The 21,162-nt window shown below is 38.5% G+C and overlaps 1 protein-coding gene across 2 annotated transcripts in view; it reads left to right on the top strand.

The window, feature by feature from the left end:
• The window catches only part of CRACR2A (calcium release activated channel regulator 2A), a 70,272-nt gene extending 57,666 nt beyond the window's left edge, over nucleotides 1–12,606 (top strand). For both annotated transcript variants that reach the window (XM_065655004.1, XM_065654994.1), the window contains 5 exons: nucleotides 1,499–1,580; nucleotides 3,183–3,297; nucleotides 5,019–5,120; nucleotides 11,026–11,102; nucleotides 11,998–12,606. In XM_065655004.1, coding sequence (XP_065511076.1) covers nucleotides 1,499–1,580; nucleotides 3,183–3,297; nucleotides 5,019–5,120; nucleotides 11,026–11,102; nucleotides 11,998–12,088 — 467 coding nt within the window. In that variant the 3' untranslated portion in view covers nucleotides 12,089–12,606. The remainder of the gene's footprint in view (nucleotides 1–1,498; nucleotides 1,581–3,182; nucleotides 3,298–5,018; nucleotides 5,121–11,025; nucleotides 11,103–11,997) is intronic.
• The last annotated feature ends 8,556 nt before the right edge of the window (nucleotides 12,607–21,162 follow it).

Here is a 21,162-nt window from a genome sequence, read left to right as displayed (position 1 = left end):
GGGTGTCTTTCCAGATTGCAACGGATGTTTTAAATACCAAATGGCATCTCAGATAGCATTAGGTGCCTAAGAGCAAACAGCTGAATTCTACCTCACCACCCTCTCCAATCCAGTCAGAGGAGCCTAGCAACCAATTAATCTGACTCTTGGTGCCTACTTCAGGGTAAGCTTCATCATTTCCTAGACTCCTAGTTCTTCACTGACTAGATCTTCATTAACTGTAATGGGAGCTTAGACATCTATATGTAATTGTCTACATTTAAGAATCTGGTGCTCTGTCCTATCCCTGTTGTCTTGTAAATGGCTGATGCGCTTCTTTAGACTCTGAGGTCTTACACAGTGTGTGCAATTGCCTGGCGTTTCCAGAAGAAAAGCACAGGAATTCATGATACCTTTTCATCTTTTGGCTGGTCATCCAGTGTTCTTGCAAATGCAATGGCAAGAAACTATTTGTCATAGCTTTGATTTAGTCTTCACGTCAATGAGTTTCATAGGTGTGGACTATGCCTGGCAAGATACAGACAGTTCAAAAGTTAAGTGAACGACCTGGAGAAGACTGTTCTCTCATAGCTCAAATTTCTTCCCTTGAGTTATAAGCAATGGATATATCTTCCATCCAGATTTCTTAATTGCCCATTGATGCTTCTTCATTAATGGCAGTGTTAAAAATCCCATTGATGTGGAAAATGGCTCCAAAGAAATTTTCGATGACCTACTGAGGTCTCTTCCAACCTGAATTATTCTATTATTCTGTATCTATGATACCATACAGTGTGATACAAGAAAATGCAGGTTGTCATTAGGAGAAGGCAGTGACTAATCAATATTTAAGATTCTAATTATCGTTATAAATATCCAGAAGATACTTACATCATCACAGGTTAGAGAAATGGGAGAGGATTCGTTTAAAGAAATTAGATAAATTAATTTTTGTCTCACTTGCATTTAGCCACATAAAAATTAGGGTACTAACCTAACTGTAGTCAGCACATATTCTATATTCTGAATAGAGAAGGAAGTTCTCCGTATATTCAGTCCATCTATCTTCAGCATTTATCTTAGGTTCCACTGTCGCCTTAGTGTGGTGCCTTGTGTTTTTCCACGAACTGTAGAATATGCCTGTGTGGCATGCTCAGACTAAACACTAAAATTTCAGACAGTTGAAGACAGTGTGAGTTTCAGACAGCATGAATTCCAGGCTGACTGGCTTAGACTGCTGTGGACTGTCAAATGGACCCTTGACTTATATACACTGATTTGTAAAGTTACTTATCTTATAGCTTTTACAAAATTAATCTGCTCTGTTAACATTCAGTATTTTATTACTCAAAACTTCTGGCACATAAAAGCTCTTGTTGATCTGTGATAGAGAGTATGGACATAATTTTTAATGTAGTATCTAGTTACCTTTCTGCAATTGTTGCTATTTTCTGCATCAGGTTTTCAAAGATCAAACTGAGCTTATAAAGAGACAATCTACCTTGTATTTCTGTTACAGGTGTGGATTACAATGTGAAAACCATCACAGTAGATAATACCCAGGTAGCCCTGCAACTATGGGACACGGCTGGCCAGGAACGGTAAGACACATTCTTTCGTGGTTTAACCTTGGTAGTCAGCTAAACACCACACTTCACTTCCTTCCCCATCCAGTGGGATGGAGGAAAGAATCAGAAGGGTGAAATTAAGAAAACTCATTCATTGCAATAAAGGCAGTTTAAAAATAATAATAAACCCCATCAAACAAACAAACACACACAACAATGAAGAGGAAAAGAAACAAACCCAAGAAAAACAAGTAATGCAAAAAACCCCAGTTGCTTACCACCAACTGATCAATGCCCAGTCAGTCCCTGAGCAACTGCAGCCTCAGCCAGCCTCTCTTCTCTCCACAGTTTTATTGCTGAACACAATGTTGTATGGTGTGGAATATCCATTTGGTCAGTTGGGGTCAGCTGTTGCAAGTGTGTTCCCCTCCCAACTTCTTGTGCACCCCAGCCTACTCACTGGTGGGGTGGTCCAAGAAACAGAAGAGGCCTTGACATTTTCTAAGCACCACTGGTGTGTTACCAACACTGTTTTCATCACAAATCCAAAACATGGCCCTGTACAAGCTAGTATGATGAAATTTAACTCTATCCCAGCCAAAACCAGTATACATTCTAAGGTTTGCTTCCTTGAATCATCTGTTTAAAGATTAGTAAGCATGGACCTAATCCTGCCTCTCAGGAGAGGAACAAATTCCTAATAGAGCCAGCGAAGTCACAGTATAGATCCTTCCCTAGCAGTGATTATGTGCTCATTTGGTGCTAAGTGTTCATTGAAAAAACTGCCGATCTGTAAAAGAGATTATTAAAGCTGTTTCTTTAGGAGGTTATTTTAAAACGTACCTAGAATTATTCCTATAGCAGAAAATGCCTTAATAGTTTAAAAAAAAAAAAAAAAAAAAAAAGTTGTGGTTTTCTTTGCTTGTTTGTTTTTCACCAAAACAATACCATTGTAGTTGAAGATCTCAGAAGTTTTTGTAGGTTTTCAGTGGTAATTTCCTTTCGAATGTCCTCACCTATTGTGTATTTTTCTGTTACTAAAAGCAAGGGTAATAATGATGATCTACCTTTTCTACAGGAAGCCTGGGAAAAAATTCCCAAATAGAATTCTAGCTAGCTTTTGTTAGAGCACTTTGTGAGGGAGAAATTTCTGCTCCAAGCTTAAAATGAAAGAGGATGGGAAAAGGTAAGATATGCAGCTGATTATTCAGACTAACGCAGAATCAGTTAAAGAAAGCAGAGGGCACTTTTCCAAGCACTTTCGAACAATATTTTTTTGCAAATAATTTATTTGCTGTTGCAGTGCTGGTAGTAGTGCCTTCTGTGAATCTTCTGCTGAATGTGAAAAGTGGTCTGATGATTCAGGAAGAATGGGATTGCTTACTGCAATTCATAATAAGCCTCACCTTTCAAGCAGGATCTGCAGTGAAGATCAGTATTACAGCTTCTCCCTTGTCTAGTTTATGGAATTTTAGAATACCTATGTAAACCAAATTAACAGGGGTTTAATGCTTGTGATTAGCAGAAACTGTATGGCAGCATTTTCCTTTGGGGGTGCAGGGTGGGATTATGATAAAACTTATATTGTCAGATTGCTACTTCTGTTGAGAGTTATAAACAGGTTCTTACTTGTAGGTACCGAAGTATTACCAAGCAATTTTTCAGAAAAGCGGATGGTGTCATTGTGATGTATGACATAACAGCAAAAGACACATTCACAGCTGTTAAGCAGTGGCTGATAAGCATTGAGGTAACATGACATAACTTTAAATCTAAACTGTGGTGTCATTATTCTCTACCTTCTTCTGGACAGGGAGTGTTAGCAGGGCAAAGCACAGCGAGCAGCATATTTATTGTGTAGTCACAATTACATTTTTATTAGTGATCTTGGTCTGCACAGTTACCAGTAAAGCTGTTTTTAGAATCTGTATGTCTATGAAAATAATCACAGTTCCAGGGTTTTAAGAACTTAAAATGAGTGGTGGGGAAAGCCCAGCATGGAGTCCTCTGATTTCTTCTAAAGGTTATCTAGCTGATGACTCCCATTGTATCACCACTAGCACTGAGAGGTGCTTTGGATCAGTGATGATAGTGTGATGATTACTGAACATCACTATCAGTTTGACAACCAAGTATGTAGCTCACAGGAAATTGACTGTCTTGTGAACATAAGCCATAAACTTAAAGCTGTGGTATCTACATTAGTGCTATAAAACTGTCTCGTGGTAGACAGTTCAGTTTCCTGGGGATCATCCTTTGAACCACATGAAAACAAAACCATAACCCATGCCACTGAGTGGCTTCAGTTAATTAAAAATTCTTTTTTTTCTTGGTATATCTCTGTAGCTCACAGGCAACATATTGAGAGTACAAGCAGCTGAATGTGCTTGTGGCCAAAAGAGAAAATAAAAATAAAACTGAGGCTGCTACCCTAAAGGACTGAGTCACTAGAGAGAACAAAGTGTGACTTCCTACTTTCTCACTATTGCAGAGCATTGCTACTGAAAAAGTAGGGAACAAATTGGTAGGCAAAGATCATTTAGTCTTGGCATGTGTTCTAGTATAATACACTGCTTTCTGTAATGGCAAATAGGTGGCTTTGCGAGTTGGAATTAGGACTTAATCATGCAAATGTTTCCAAACAGGTATAGTTATTCCTCATCTGAGTAGCTCCACTGAAGTAATAGTAGCATGTATTTTGTAAGAACAGGTCCGTATTAAATATATGATCTTAACAAACCAGTGATTGTTATAATTCAGTATGGTAAAAGCTAGAGGAGAGTTCCAGCTTTTGATCCAGAAAAATAAAATATTGTGGCCAAAATATTTTTGCAGGCTGTAATAGTTCATTCATCATTACTGACTAGTTTCGTTTGCTACAAACTATTGCTAAGTTGAAGACATATGGCTAAGTCCATTTACTGCTGCAGTATTCAGCCCACTTTATGAATGTATTCATTGTGATAATTCTAACCATTTTCAGAACTAATTTTGATTCATGCCTTTTCTATGTGTTTCGAGGGGCTATTCTGTATATCTCTCCACTACTTCATATAATTTATTTGGAATAATTGTACCCAGACGTTCTCATTATTTTCCTGTCCATGTAATTAGAAAAGCAGTGCTATAAACACACAATGTCAGAGAATGTGTAGCATGGTAGTTTTCTCTCTCCCATTTTATTATAGAGTCTGATGAGCTTCTGTGCTGTTATTAAAAAATGTCCAGTTAGTGCCGTCTCTAGCATTAAAAAATGCCAAGTTAGTGCAATCTCTAACATTGTCTTTTTCATGCCTTTTATCCAACTTTAATTCCTGACATGTTTGTAAGTAAAGCAGCACGTACCTGACTCATGTGATGTCTTAAATGTCTTGTTGCAGTGTGACAATTGTTAGTTTTTATTATCTTGATCTGTGATTTTTTTTTTTTTAAATACAATGCCTCAGTTGATATTTATTCTTTGTTCTGCAGGAGACAAATGGGGAAAATGTACCTGTGCTTCTGTTGGGTAATAAAACTGATAATGAAAAGGAACGTGAGGTCCCTATGGGAATGGGAGAACATCTTGCTAAGGTACAAAACTTTGAGGGGAACTCCTCACAAAACTTGAAGGTGAAGGTTTTAAAATTGAGTCTGGATGTGTCGAAATTTGTAGAATCACAGATTAATTTTAATCAGATAAGTTTTTTTAAGGATTAGGAACCCCCTCACACTCATCAGTTCAGCTCTCAGTGATGTAAGTGCTGATAAGTGCTGTCTAGATGAAAAAAAAAAAGCGAGTGGTGAAAAAATATTTATGAATTCACTCTCCTATCTCTACCTCACCTCTTTTTCTTTGTTCTCTCTGCCTCTCTATTCTTTTCCTCCCTGCTCTTTTTCTTTCTCTTTTTTTCCTCTTTTCTATGGTAGGATTCTTAACAGAGAGGTAATTTGAGGATCTTTTCTCCCTCCTACCTCCTGTAGAACCACAGAAGACCATCTGCTATTCCTATGGTAGGAGTAGAAAACATGTTTACTTTTGGTAACTTTCCATCAAGGAGATAAAATCAGTAGAGTTAACAGTCTTTATCTACCAGACCACTAGTGATCCATGGGCCATAATTTAAGCATTAAGGGGCTGCAAATAGCAGATACTTGTTTATATTCCTGTGTACCATGCCCATCAATTTTTCTTTCGAATCTCTCTAGACAAAACATATCGTTTGAACACCAATGCCTCCATAATACTCATTTATTTCAAAACAAGTTATTTCAATATTCCTGAGAAATTAACTGAGTTGGTAGGAATTTACCTAAAATAAACAACGTGCTGGATTTCACATATGTACTTTTTTCTCCTTTGAAAATTGCTTTACAGCTCTGCTTGCTGGTAACCAAAAAAAAAAAAAGGTTTCAAAATTTGAAGTGCAGCTGAATTGTTCTTGGTTTATAGGAAAGATTGCTGCTAGGCACCTCTCTATACCTGAAAGAATTAGGGCCAGATCTCTTTGTATGTTATTTTGATTATTCATACAGCCTTTTACAAGCATACCTCTGTTTTCAGCTTTGTATCCATTATTTTGTTTTTATAGGGAAGCAATATCCCCCTTGAACTTCATCTGTCAAAGGTTCTCCCTTTAGGAAATCTGCTTTGTTTTCTTGTATACATGGAAATGCAGGTAGTTGTGAGACCCTAGAAGCTAGGACAGACTCCAGGGTGTAACACTGAATCCTTCTGTGAAAAAACAAATGACACATAAATGCTAAATGGACAGAGTAGGTGTCTTATATGTCATTTAGCTCTTTAAAAAATTGTACTAGTAAAATAAAGATGTATTATTCTAATATATAGAAATCACAGCCCACTAGACCATTAATTCTAACATGTCATGCAATAAAATTTTTCACATAAGTAAAACAAAGAAAGTTGTCAAGTTAAAGATGGTTTTAATCACATGAATGGATCTGAATGACTCATTTGAATGTTTGAATGTGCTGTTTGAAGTAGCTAAGGGAAGGAATGATTAATGACAATGGATTAGTTGAAAAGCAGCATAGATATAATTATAACAATTTTCTTGCTGAGCTAATAATAACCATGAATTTTAATGAAATACTAACTCTCGTTAAATAACCATATAATTCCTATGAAACCACATACCACTGTATCTATTCCTGAATGCAGCTGAATTACTTTTTTAAAAAATTATCCCATGAAGTACTCACAAATGACCCAAAATACATGGGACTGGATGCTGAGCCAATACAAATATGTATAGCTATGTTTGGTGAAAACAACCCTGAACCTGTTCTTGTGCAGACAAAGAACAAGATTAGTCTGTTGACCCTGAAGTCCAGCGGTTTTTATGGACTGTTTCAAGGTCTCTCAAGATAGGGTTATTTTTACCGTGTTTTTTTCTATAGTCAGAGAGGAAGGTCTACTTTCAGAGGGCATTCCGGCCCAGCTGTGTTTACTCTTACTTTGCTTCAGGCCCACATCTCACAAGTCAATGTAGTACAAATTCGGTTGGTAACCCAGGGGCTCCCATTATAATGCACGTCACATAACTGCTTTGCAAATCAGGCAGCACAGTTCATTATTAAAAGGAAGAATGACAGCCTGAAAGGAATTCTTTCAATTCCTTGTCATTTGAGAAGACTGGTAGTTACAGTGTATGTGGGATACCCTGGGAAAGGAGAAATAGAATGAGGATAGGATTTTGGGAGGCATCACAGGGAACAAGAAGATTGTGATGAAGCTGATCTGTAGCTGGATGAATTAAAGAGTAAACGTCATAGTAAGGAGAATTTTGCAGTATTGACTTTGCAGGGAGAAATAGCAGACACAAACCAAAATGTTCACATGCAGTTCAAGAATGACCTGATGGGAAACATAAAACTCTCTTGATAGAGCTACTGGGAATATAAAGAGAAAAGGAGAGAAAGAAAAAAAGAAAAAAAAAGAATGACAGAAAAAAAAAGAATGACAGGAAAAGGGGAGAGGGGAAAGGGGAAAAGGGAAGGGGAAAGGGAAAAGGGTCTCTTTAGCTTGGAGAAGAGGAGACTGAGGGGCAACCTCATTAATGTTTATAAATATATAAAGGACAAGTGTCAGGAGGATGGAGCCAGGCTCTTCTCAGTGACAGCCAATGATAAGACATGGGGCAATGGGTTTAAACTGGAACACAGGAGGTTCCATTTAGATTTGAGAAGAAACTTCTTCACGGTGAGGGTGACAAAGCACTGGAACAGGCTGCCCAGGGAGGTTGTAGAGTCTCCTTCTCTGGAGACATTCCAAACCCGCCTGGACGCCTTCCTGTGTAGCCTCATCTGGGTGTTCCTGCTCCGGCGGGGGGATTGGACTGGATGATCTTTCGAGGTCCCTTCCAATCCTTAACATTCTGTGATTCTGTGTGGGAAAGGGGAAAGGAAAGAGGAAAGGAAAGGGAAAGGAAAGGGAAAGGAAAGGACAAGTACATTTGACATTTTTAGCAGAAGATCCAGAAGGAAAACTCCGTTTAACAAATTTCTGTTTACCTTAGCTTAATTCACTGATCAAGAGTTCATATGAGCACAACACCACCACAGAGAGTACTCATATCATGTTGTGACCATCCAGGAACAGCCAATATTCCATTTGAGTGGATTAGTGTAACCACTGCAAATTATTTAAATAAAATGGCTTATGATATAGGTGCTGCTCAGGCATTCAAGTAGCATGATTTTATTTTGGCCCTGCACAGACTTCTTGAATGAACTTAAATGGGTCAATAAATCCTTCTCTATCTCTGTTCCTCAACTGTAAAATAATAATGCCTTTGTCTGCTTTGACTTTGAAGACTAAATATGCTTCATGGGATAAGGACTGTTACTATGTGTTCATACAGTGCCTCCTTTATCAACCTGTCAGTGCCATTGTTATACAAATACTGCTAATGAGGGGGCTGTTCTTGTCAGAGTGATACTACTTTACAGGACAGAAATCGCCCAGCTCCCTCTGGTAATTGTTCATTTTCCTCCCTGTTCTTTAGATGTCTGCTGATTTGTATGTAACTTTTGAATATGAAGTAGTGGCCAGTGGTCTCCCAGGTTCAATAGCTAATTCCTGGATGGAGATGGATAGCTTTTCCTGGCTTGTTAAATAAATGCATCTTGCCTTCTGCTACTTTGTTCTCTTTGTGTAGGCTATCAATTAAAGTTTCCTCCCTGATTCAAAGGCATTGCAGGCTGACTCCCCCTCCAGAGAAGGACCTGTTTGCCAGACTAACAGAAATAAGAAATTTATGTCAACTGAGTTTAAATTGTTATCTTTCACCAGTAAGAATTTTCCCTACCTATGGAATTTGTTGAAAAATTCATTCAGATTCATGCCAGCATAAATGACGTCGTCACTGAGAGTTCTCCTCTAGTGAAATTCTGTTGTATGTGGGAAGGTGTAGGAGTAGTATCACTCTCTGCTTGACTGACGTAAAGTAGCTAGATACTGACCACAGTAGGTTTCCTATTAGAGTTCTGATCAGCTGAGCAGAAAAAAGGAGTATACATTTTATTTCAAACTTCTGTTTGTGTAGCTAGCGAGAAATTTGAGCCAGTCAAATTTTATCTTTTTGTAAGGAAAGCAAGAGAATCAGAGTGTTACATCATTATAAATATTATACAGAACACTGTAGGAAACTATTACCTTGCCAATATAATAGGCCCAGGCAAGGATCTCTCAGCAAAGCATATTTTATTAACGAGTTTGCAAGACCAGGTGTTCTACCTAAAGGTAGGCACACAAATAGGGCAAAAAGCCCCTGCTTATATCCCCTGAAAATCCCAACTGCAAATTCCCTCCCCTGTTCCCCATTGGTTGGGTACTGCAGGGTTTACTGGCTACCCAATGCCTGCCTCAGTTTACATGATTCATTCATCTAATTCTAACAACACCCTTCTTCTTATTGATTCATTTAAAATATGGATTCCTGACTCTTCGGCTACCCTTCCCCCTAGATTAACTTTTTAAATACAGTAATCAGTTTGCGTTCTAGGATTAGTTTGAAGAGACTTTGTTTTACGTTAAGGATTCATAGTCTGATGTCTCTCAGTCCTTCAGCCTCAGCTGGGGTCAGCTGCCAGATCAGTTGTAAAAACAACGTTCCTCCTTCAATGGTTCCTTACAACACTGTTAAAAAAAATCAATAAAATATCCATCCAACACTAACATTGCCTGATTTCTTCCCTACTCTGCTTTTCTGTGCTTATCTGGCCACCCAGAAATCAGTACAAGTGGTTTAATCCTGATGCTCGTTAGAACAAACCATACAACCATTGACAGCATATTCAAAACTGTCATTTGATAACACTGAAGCATTTTTAGAGCTGCTAAAATAAACTACCATATTTATGAAACTTCCCCACTTTTTGTTTTTGAAATTTCATGAAGATGATAAAAATTTCAAAAAGCTGTACAATTTTGGAAGCATAGTATATTAAAAACAAACAAACAGACAAAAACCCTACTACCAAACAACAACAACAAAACACCACCAACAACAGAAACCAAAACTGAAATACTTGGTCATTTTAATGGGAACTTTTGTAAACTGAATTGTGTTTTATGAAGGGTAGTTAAATAAGGACAAGTGGAGTAACCATAATTAATAGCATACAAATAAAAATATGCAGATGTGATGGTCATTTCCTAAGATACTGACTTATTTGTTTGAATTTTGAGCTACTCTTAGCAATAAGACACATAGAAAAGTAGAAAGTGAATAGCAAGTTGTAATTTGGATGGGTAAAAGGGCATGTAGTAATACCATAGAGGCAATGTAGGTGAGCTTCAATGTAATATCTTGTCAAAGTAGTCAGATATGGAGAGGATAATCTGTCATTCCCTCTCAAACTCCTCTTGCCATCACAACCGCCAGGTCAGGCTTTTGTGCAGATTATCTTGCATTTGCATTTATCATGGTAAGACTTCAGCTGATGTGCTAAGAACATCTTCAGGGCTTGACCATTTATTTATCCAAACTGCAAAGCTCCCAGGGGCTACAAAACAAAAGGTGCAGGCTGACTGCAAAAGAAGGTTCAGAAAAATTTCGGAAGTACAAAAAATGAAATAGAATTAATTTATTGTTATTTTTTGCTGGGGTTTATAACTGGTCATTTGCTGGAAAAGGTTAGTCTCATCATCATGAGGAAAGTTCGCAAGACTTCAGTACCTTACAAGGCATTATTTACATTTGAGCCTTTGAGAGATCAAGCTCTTACAGCAAAAGCCACTGTATGGATTAAGTATCTGCTGAGAAATGCATATAGTTGTTGCTTAGAGGCACACTTGGACTTACTTTCGTTACTCTTTACTGTTGGCTCTATAATTAAATCTTAGTTTTTCCTAAGATGACCTATTTCTGTTTCTTTGTTTGCATATTTCAGTATATCTGTGTTACTTTTTTAAACCTGGAGTGAGATACTGTGCGAAATCAATTGAAATGGTCTTTCTGTTTGATTCTAGGATTACAATTTAATTTTCTATGAATGCAGTGCATATTCTGGGTACAATACCAAGAAATCTGTGCTTCACTTAGCTAGGTAAGAAGAAAACATAGCCTATGAGTTCTATACAAGCCTGACTTCCCTGTCACTGGTGACAGAGTGAATTCTGTTTAATCAGTTTGATAGGACCTTAAGGTGATGAAATATTTGTTCCTTTTAAACTGGTCTGGAGCCTGTTGCTCCAACTGAGCAGGTACTCTGGTTCATAAAGAGTCCCGTGTAATTTAATGGAGCTCTGTATAGACCCAGAAACACCTGAATTGTTGCTAGGGCAGCTGAGGGCCTAGGATGTTGTGATAGTTCTTGCAGGAATTTCTTGAAGGCTTGGAGAAATATGCTTGGAAATGGATGCTGCTGAGTCCTTGCAGTAAGACACTGGATGTGCTGCTTTCTTCCCTCTGCTCATGACAGCTCAAATTCTGCTGTCTGCTTGGGGGCTAGGAAAATGGAGAGGAGGATTTTTGAAGCTTTATAAAGGCTAGGGGTAGAAACACAGGGAAATCTGTCTCCTCTGAGCTACTTACAGAGGTGAAACCTCTGGTAATGAATTAGCAGATCTTTAATGTTTTTCCTGAAGTTAGTGAAATTTCGTGAATGTGTCAAGTAATTGATAAATGTCTAGGTAACCAGATATGTTTTTGTTTTGCTCCAGCCTCAAAAATAACAAATGAAGGTCACAGTTTTGAGTCTCTGTAATATATAAGAAATTCTAACAGTCAGCACCAACTACATTTCTCTAACTAAATGAACAAAGACAGCTTTTTGATGGAGCCATCATAGCTGTTTGTTTGTTTGTTAGTTCACAAAATTCTGTCATTTTCTGTTAATCTCTGGACAATTTTATAGGCTTGACTAAATAATGTTTTTTTGTTTTGATCTCTTATGGGTATCATTGACTTTTTTTCTCAAAAGTATTGTTTCTTTCCCCCAGGATTTTAAAGGAACACGAAGATAAAGTGAAAGAGAAAACCATTGAACTTCAATCTGATACGAATAAAAAGTCTTGCTGTATCAGGCCATAACATACTGGGGCATATTTAGACAGATCATACATTTATACAACACTACATGGCACCATCAGATTTGCTTTATATTCCAAATATTCTGCTGTGTTCTGAGTGTAGGTGTAAGTGAATCTTAAAATCCTTGTATGCTCTGATCTTCACTTTTACAAATATTGTCTTTGGTTAATTGACAACGTACTTGGGACAGTAAAAGTCTTTTATTCTGTTTGACGTCTAACACCACTGAATCCTACTTTGTGATCAGGATTGTAGAAGCAGCCACATTGTTAATAATAAGAAATAATTTTATAGGAAGAAAGATACTTGGAATGTGAAGTAAAATCTCACTGGTGATGACCTGTCTTCTGAATACTCCTGTTTATTTCAGTGCTCTTTAGATCCTGATTTTGGCTGACCTTTGTTACAGGTTTTAAAAATTGAAGTATGTTGGTTGTTTAAAAGAAAACACATCAACAACTGCAAAGTATAAGGTGATATTTTAAAGCCTAGTGTAAAATATACATGAACAAAGGATTTCAAGAACTATAAAGATTTTCATAAGTGGCATTAACTCATTTATACTACACATTGTTGCATATAGGTCTCTGATAAGAAACCCTCCCTTCCACTTGCATGTGATGAATTGGGTCACTGAGATACCATACCGACTTGCCTGAGCTGTTGCCAAATAAGCTGGCATGTTTCTATGGTGAGGTGGTGCTATGCAAATATCTAACTTAGTTTCCAGAAGCAGTAAGGTCATGGTGGTGCAGTACTTTACCCTGGCTAGTTAGCATTGCACTCAGAGCAAATCAGCCTGCGTTCTTCACCATATTTTACATGGCTCAATTGCCTTGTGTTGCAGAGCTTGCTCTGAACCTGTATTTGGCTATGGTGTCCAATAGAAGTCCCAAAGCAATCTGTGGCCAACTTGAATATTCGAATAACTTCAACTGCTGGTCGAAAATACATACCTACATAGGAAACTCGTTTCACTGGTGTAGCTGGTTGTAGGACAAAGCATATTATGGCTGACTGAACAGCTCTTTAGAAGTCTGTCACAGAAGGCTTCATGCCAGATGTTGGAGGCAGAATTTTCAGAAATAGTCAATTTTCTTTTGAGGAAGGTTTTTAGAAACTCTCCGGAATTTAAGGAGTGAAAAATCTCACCTAAGTCCAGTGAGATATTTCTCTCTTTAGCAATATTAAGAAAAAAATTCTCTTTATGTACCTAAATATGTGACTGATTTTTCAAAAGCATCTGCCATACAGTATTTACCTTTGGATTAACCATGGCCTGATAGCACTGAGATACAGTGTTTGAGAAATCAAACCCATAGGGAAATGTTTTAGAAAATCAAGGCCCACCCTGGCTCTTAAGAAGCCCAAGTGTTCATAATTACTTTTGGAAGCCTCTGTAGAATATAAATGGAAATAAGAAACTTGAGAGTGGGTCACCCAGCACATTATCAACAATTATTCCTGTTGGTCTTTGTCTTCACTGCATCCAGCTATAGTGATAAGCATTCAAGAATGATTATTGATGATGAGCTTGTTGGGAAAGTGGAACACTTGGCATAATTTATTTCATTATAAATCAAGGAAAAGTGTAGATTTTATTATGTGAGACTATTACAGACAGTATGTTTTCAATCCATTTTCTACATGTTTAAGAAAGTTATTTTGTAATTGAATAATGAAACAATTTGAAGATGAAAGTTAAGCAGTAGCTCAATAAATAACTCTATTTTGGGATTAAAACTTCATCAGTAATTAATTGTGCTCTTGGGATTTTGGTCTTATCAACTTTGTCCTACAACAATCCCTGTATCCATACCAGCACTCAAATGCCCTTTCTTATGAGTTGGGATCCAAATATGACCCCTTTCCCTATCAAGCAGAATAACCAGGATTTTTGTTCTATCAGGAATGATGGATGGACCAAGTAGCCCAGGATGAGCTGATGTGTAGTGGGTTTTCCCTTGTTGATTCCTGGGAGTCTGCTTGTCCAAAATCAAAAAACCTTTCCTTGCGTCCAATGAGGTGCTTAAGAACACTTAAAACCCAAAAGGAACAAAATGAGCATACATTAATGAAAATCAGTAGGCTTTTTGTTCACTTCCCGGTATTGCTTCTTTAAGTCGGTTACTGGTTGTGGAAGGATGTATCGCCTTATCGACTGTTACATGTTATCCACCATGGAAATCTTCACAGAACTGAATCACCTATGTTTAGTTCTGTCTGGAGTTGAACTAATGAAAACCCTTAATTTAAACCTCAAAAAACCCAACTGTTTATCTCAATTTCAATTAAGGAAGAAGTATCATCAGTTTAAATATTGGCTTTGCTAATTAACTTTGAATTATCTGTTCCCCTGCAGTAGGGTGTTTCCTAACCCATCAATATCAGAACTGGCAATATTTCTATCAACCTCTATCAGCCTCAGGAAGACAGTTTGAAGGCTTAATTTCACCTTTACTACCACTAACTCTAGCGGCACAAAACTTCAAATTCAGATCCTCAGTTTTTCGCTACCTGAAGTTCATCTTGATTCTGGAGGAAAGTGACATGTGAGGTGGATCTTCTTTATGTGAATTCTACAGCAGCATTTTTATTTGGATATCTTTTAGTATGCACTGAGACCCTGATAGCAGGGTATACAGAATTTGAAGGCAGACAATACTAAGGAACAGCTGAATCCTGGGACAAAAGACTTTTATTGTTCTTTTATCTACCAAATCTAGTGTTGTCTAAGACCCAGTAGGTGTCTCTCATCTCAGACTGATAGCTGTGGCTGCTGCCATTCCTTTTTGCAAGCCCGTGCTGTTTGTGGGTATGTGAAGACACTGCTCTCTGTGTTGTCTGTGTGGCTGATGATGTTTGTGTTTTGTGTGCATCTGCATCTTTGCAATATGTACTCAACTTGGTTTTTGGCTACATGTGCAAAAGGGAACAACAGCAACCACAGCTATCATCCCTCTGTGACATACTGTGTTGTACCCTGGGTTTTCACATTTTATCCTGTGCTATCTTTATCTCATGTGTTATGAGATTTGTGTTCTTTTGCTCTGAGCATACATGATACAGATCTTTTCCAGGTCTTTTGCCACTGTATCTGGCTTAGTTCCGCAGGGGGTTCCACAGGAATCCATCTTAGGGCCAGTACTCTTCAATGTCTTCATAAATGACTTGGACACAGGACTTGAGGGAATAGTTTTCCCATGACACAAAATTGGGCAGAGAGGCCCTGTAGAGGGATCTAGACAAATTGGAAAACTGAGGTGCCGTTATTCAGGCAAGAGCTGGATTTTGCACCTGGGACACAGCAACCCTGGCTGTACATACAGACTAGGGAATGAGATGCTGGAGAGCAGCTCCATGGAGAGGGATCTGGGGGTTCTGGTCGACGGCAAGTTGAACATGAGCCAACAGTGTGCCCTGGCAGCCAAGAGGGCCAACCATGTCCTGGGGATAAAAAGGATATAAAGCTACTGGAGAGTGTCCAGAAGAGGGCTACAAAGTTGGTGAAGGGTTTGGAGGAGAAGCCATAAGAAGACTGGCCAAAGTCACTAAGTCTGTTCAGCCTGGTGGAGATTGAGGGGAGACCTCATGGCGGCTACAGCTTCCTCACAAGGGGAGGAGGAAGAATAGGCACCAATCTCTTCTCTCTGGTGACCAATGACAGAACTCGAGGGAATGGCAGGAAGATGTGCCAGGGGAGGTTTAGGTGGGACATTAGGAAAAGCTTCTTTACCCAAAGGGTGGTGGAGCACTGGAACAGGCTCCCCAGGGAGGTGTCGTGGCCCCAAGCCTGGCAATGTTCAAGAAGCATTTGGACAATGCCCTCAGACACATGGTGTGAATTTTGGGGTTGTCAAATGCAGGGGCAGTAGTTGGACTCGATGATCATTGTGGGTCCCTTCCAACTCAGGACATTCTATGATTCTATGATTTTTTTTTTCTATATTCTAAATGACCACATTGCAAAGTGAACATTATCAGCTTTGGAAAAATCGCAGTCTGCATATTTGCAGGATTCAGTCCTCATGCAGCACTAAACTTAAATCTTGCCTTGCAAATCAAATATATGGATCAGGAATGTGAATATTGCTGTGTCTATGTAGCTGTTTTTAAAGCTCAGGTGCCATCTTTTTCAGAGGTGGTAGTAGAGGGTGGGTTTGCGACTCACCATCCCTGCCCCTCATTACTCCTGCGTTTTATCTTTTACAAGTCATTAGAACTTTGCAATAAACCAGTTTAAATTATTGTTTTGGCCGCTTGACAGAATCTGAAGAAAAAAAAAAGATAGCAGAGTTTTCTACTGCATTAGTGAACTGAAGTACTCTAGCAAAATCTGACAATAACAGAGCTAGTGGGAGGATATGAGCGGAAAATACAGCTAAGATCGCAGTTGTGAGAAAAGACATCTAGACAAGTGGGCAGCCCATTTTTAGAAGCAGCAAGGTGTTTAATTGTCTCATCTGTTTCTAATTCCATCTTTAAATATAAATAAATGGAACTGGATGTGAACTAATTTACTGTGCTTCTCAGGTGGCTCTGGGAGCCAATGCTGAGCATGGTATTGCTGCAGCTAAACACCAGTTTGGATACCTTTGCTAGGGGCTGAAAAGCCTCAAAACTACCATTGCGTCACTCAGAGATATAGCAGTCAGCTGCAAAACTCAGTGTGGTTCCCCTGTGAGTCCGAGTGCACTGTTCTGTTTCTGCATGGCCTTGCTCCCCATCGTTACAGGTGCAAATAACTGAAATACATTGTACTGCACTACAAGACAGTTTTGATCAAGGTCCTTTGAATCTAGACTGTTAAGGCTCATCAGTTGTCATAGCAACACTTATCATATGGGTTTATATTATGAAGCTGTAATAAAGCTGTTGCTCATCCCTTTGAAATAAGGCATAAATCACTAATGCAGCTTCTCATGACAGGACTTCTTTAAGTATTATTCTAACAGAGAAACTGATTTGCATTAAATGATATGTCTGTCAGCAGAGAAAGACAAAGGAATTATAAGGGTGAAACTTTCTACATGTCTGCTATAGACATTTTTATTTGTAACCACACTGTAAAGTCACCTTCTGCACTGAAACACATTGCTGTCATTAAAAGCCCCAGAGGAGGTTGTGCAAGGAGTTACCAAACTCAGGATGTCTGGAGCTCTGGCTTTTGTCTTGTCCATGCCCCATGCAGGGTATGCTGTATGGAAGTCGAGAGCTACTCACATCAAGGCAAATTGAGAACATATACACAGATGATTAAGTAGTGGAAATTTTATTTAATATTTGTTCCTCATTTACATGATTCTTAGGATTGTGTAGAATGATAGTTAAGTAGCTTTTCGTTACTGCTGTGAAGACAATGTAGCTGTGCAAATGTAGTAGACTTCTATAGGGTGTCATTGATAAAGAAAGTGGAGTCATACAAAATCGACCTTACAGACATCTGTCAAATGGTTAAAGATTGTTTGCTGGTAGGTCTCAAAATATGCTAAATAAGCAAGGCATGCTCTATTGTGAAGGGGAATGTGTTTTATCAGATCAGATAGTTTGTAAACACTCAGTTCTCTGAAGTTTTCAGGACAGTTTTACACAAAGCCACAGTAATTTGACATAGCTTTGGGGAAAGTTCTGCCTGGAGCACTAAGTTGGACTAGAAACCTCCAAGGTTTCCTTACAACCAGCATTTCTCTGGCACAGATAGAAAAAAACAGATCATCTTTTAGTCAAGCAAACTGTTCTGCATGTCTGCTTTGTATACCAACATTAAAGCCTAACAGTCTAAGACCACCAAAACACCCACAACATAGCATCCAAGGGTGATATGAAAACACTCTATGGTGCAAGACATTTGCAAGAAAGCAAATGTCAGTCCTGTCTTCCAGAAGGGCAAGAAGGAAGGTCTAGAGACAACTACAGGGTGGTAAGCCTTACCACAATTCCTGGGAAAGCAGTGGACCAAATTATCCTGGAAACCATTTCCAGGCACATGAAGTAATCAGGAATAGTTCACATGGAATTACAAAGGGGAATTTGTGCTTAATAACCTGATAGTTTCTACAATGAGATGGCTAGCTTGGTAGATGAGGGGAGAGTCATGGACGTTGTTTACCTCAACTTTAGTAAGACTTTTGAAGCTGTCTCACATAACATTCTCATTGAAAAGATGACAAAGTACAGGTTAGATAATTGGACAGGAAAGTGCTTTGGAAACTGGCTGAATGACTGGGCCCAGAAGGTCTAAAGATGGTCAAACACTGGAGTGTTTTCCCAGAGAGGTTGTGGAGTGTCCATCCTTGGAGATATTCAAGACCCAACTGTAAATGATCCTGGGCAACCTGCTCCAGCTTGTCCTGTTTCAGCAATGGAGCTGGACAAGGTATTCTCAAGAGATCGGTAGATCCAAGTGGTATTTCCTGCCTCCTCAAATTATGACTCTTTGTAATGTTCAAAGCCCCATGGGATTAGCAGGATCTCCAAGCTGACTAGATTTATCCTCACTACCACAGGCAATTACGTGAGTGCAGACCATGATAAAAAGAACACAACATACAGGCAAATAAGAGATGAGGACAGCTTAGAATAAAAGTTTGATTTAGGTTTGGTTTATTTGTAAGTAGATTCCCTTTTTCTGTATATCACTGAAGTACAAGCTAGAAACATCTTGAGATGAAGGAAAAGAAACAGCATATTATGTCAGTACTGTTGAAAGAAAAAGGATGGGAAGAACATAACACACTGCCAATGTTCTGGCAAGCAGAAGTGGATTTTGCATTTGGACCCATGAACATTAGGTTGGAAAGGTCTAGGTATTTGTCCAGATTGAGACCAGATGGCCCTCCGCGTAACAAAACTCCTGCTTACCGGTATCATTTACCAATAGAACTCAAATGTCTCCATTACATTTGTTGGTGGGAAGTGTCAGACCAATTTACTTGATCTTCTGAATATTTTTTAAGTTCTTTTCTTGGTCACCTCCGCATCTTTACTGGTAAAGGATACCTTCAGTTTTTGAATTCTGCCACTTCCATTTCCTCAATTCATAGCCCAAAACTAGTTGTCATAAGGTGTTTTGTTGTTGTCTACTTTATGTACTAATGCTTTCCATCACATGCTGCTGTTTCAGGTTCACACAACATTTACATTGCTTGCCTGACTACACATGCCATAGGAAAGCAAACAAAATAGTGAGCTATTTTTTTCTGAGATGCTCTGTCAGTGGTGATAATAGCAATTATAGGATAATCAGACAACTATGTAAGTAAATAGTTTTTGCCCTAATTTGTTCTCTTTAGCTAATGACATTGATTTGTCATTCCAATAAATGTGAAAAATGTGCCACTATGATGATAAAGTACTTACTGCTAACTGATAAGTATTAAAAGTTCCTGTTTATAATGAGTTATATATGCCTTTTGGACTGCCATTTCATACTTCTGCATCAAAATGGTAGGGCATGTACGGTTTGTGATAAGATTCTGTTGCGACCTTAAGGATCCATTTCTGATTCTAGGGCTGTGTTGTACTGGAAATGCAGATGGTTCATTTGAGTAAATGGAAATGGCTAGACGTGAAAGGACAGGACTGAACTGCAAAAGAAGATGTTCTGTTTTCTGCATGAGGATTCAGGGGTCAGCTCAGGCTTGATTTTGCTAACTGCTCTACCTCTAAAAGGCCGCGTTTGATGATTCAGCGGAATGGCTTGGACTGTAGCCCAAACCTGTGATGAAGTAAGACTGATTTTTGGTTGTAATTGTCATCTCAGAGCTAACACAGTTCCTTTCTGTTTCACAATCACACTGTAGTTCTCTCCAAGTTTTCTCAAAAAAATGCTGTCTTCCTGTTGTTTGCATCATCAGTTATCTCCAATGTTTGTTTCCACTGAAAAATGAGAAAAATATCATACTAAGAAAAGGGAAAGGGAAGGGAGTCAGGGAAATTGCATCAGTACCTGCAGAGACTGGAAAGACAGGTGAAGAGAACAGCAGAGATTGTAGCAATTCTGAGATCATAAAAAACCTTTTCCTTCCTCTTCAGCAATATCTGGACCCTGGAATAATTTATTGTCTAAAGAACAGGTGCTCTGCTTTAGCAGTCACCTATTAGCAGTGATCTGCCTCATTCTCCATCTCAGCAGTGTGTAGCACGTCTTTTTTACCTTTTTGTGTCTATCCACAGATTTTCAGGGAACAGTCTTGTTCCCTGTAGACATACTACTGCCCTGGCTCACCTCAGTCAACATACTATGCAGAAATACCAATATTCTGTGGAATCTCTACCTGATGATTCACTTCTTCTTTACTCTAAAACATCATATGAAAAATGAATTTAAAGTAATATGAGTTTTTTTCTTTTACAATGAGGCTATTATAAAACAAACATATTGTTATACCACTTCTGAAACATCAGGGTTGTTTCTTTAGTTGTTTTTAAAAAAGATTTGTAAGTGCTGTAAATTCACACATAATTTTTAGGAAGTTGAGATGCCATCTAAAAGATGTGGCTTCCTCTCACCTGCCTGGGTGCCTTGGGGATTAACATCTGAGATGATCTCTGAGAAACATTGAAAGGAAATGTTTCAAAGAAGACTAAAACCCTCACACTTTTCCAGTTGGAACTAGTCTGTGAATACTTAAAGCCTATTGAAAAAGAAATCACCTGTCTTTGTTCTATGTTCAAACTAGGCAAGTACACACACTGGCATAAATTTATACCTCATATGCCAACCTGAAAATTACTCATAAAATGTGTCCTCCAACACAACATGGTAAGAGAACCTGACGTTCTCTTTAATTAGCGACCCTTGGAGTTACATTCTTTGCAAAACCCTTAGATATATTTCTTAAGCAGTGTAACAGCAGCAAAATATAGAAAGAAAAAAAGCAGGGGAGGGATTACGGGTGGATAGATGGTGTAATTCATATGAAAGGCTAGGATGCAATTAAGGGTTGTATAGGCAAGAGAGGAGCTACCATGATGGGACTAAGATGTGAACTAAGTGTTTCTTACAGTATCTAATGGGGAGTTACAGTGAAAATAGAGCCAGGCTCTTCTCAGGGGCAAATAGTAAAAGAATA

Source organism: Caloenas nicobarica, chromosome 1 (genome assembly GCF_036013445.1).
Source record: "Caloenas nicobarica isolate bCalNic1 chromosome 1, bCalNic1.hap1, whole genome shotgun sequence".
Classification (NCBI taxonomy): domain Eukaryota; kingdom Metazoa; phylum Chordata; class Aves; order Columbiformes; family Columbidae; genus Caloenas; species Caloenas nicobarica.
Note: the sequence above shows the minus strand (reverse complement) of the source record. Positions and strands in the feature narration are given on the sequence as shown.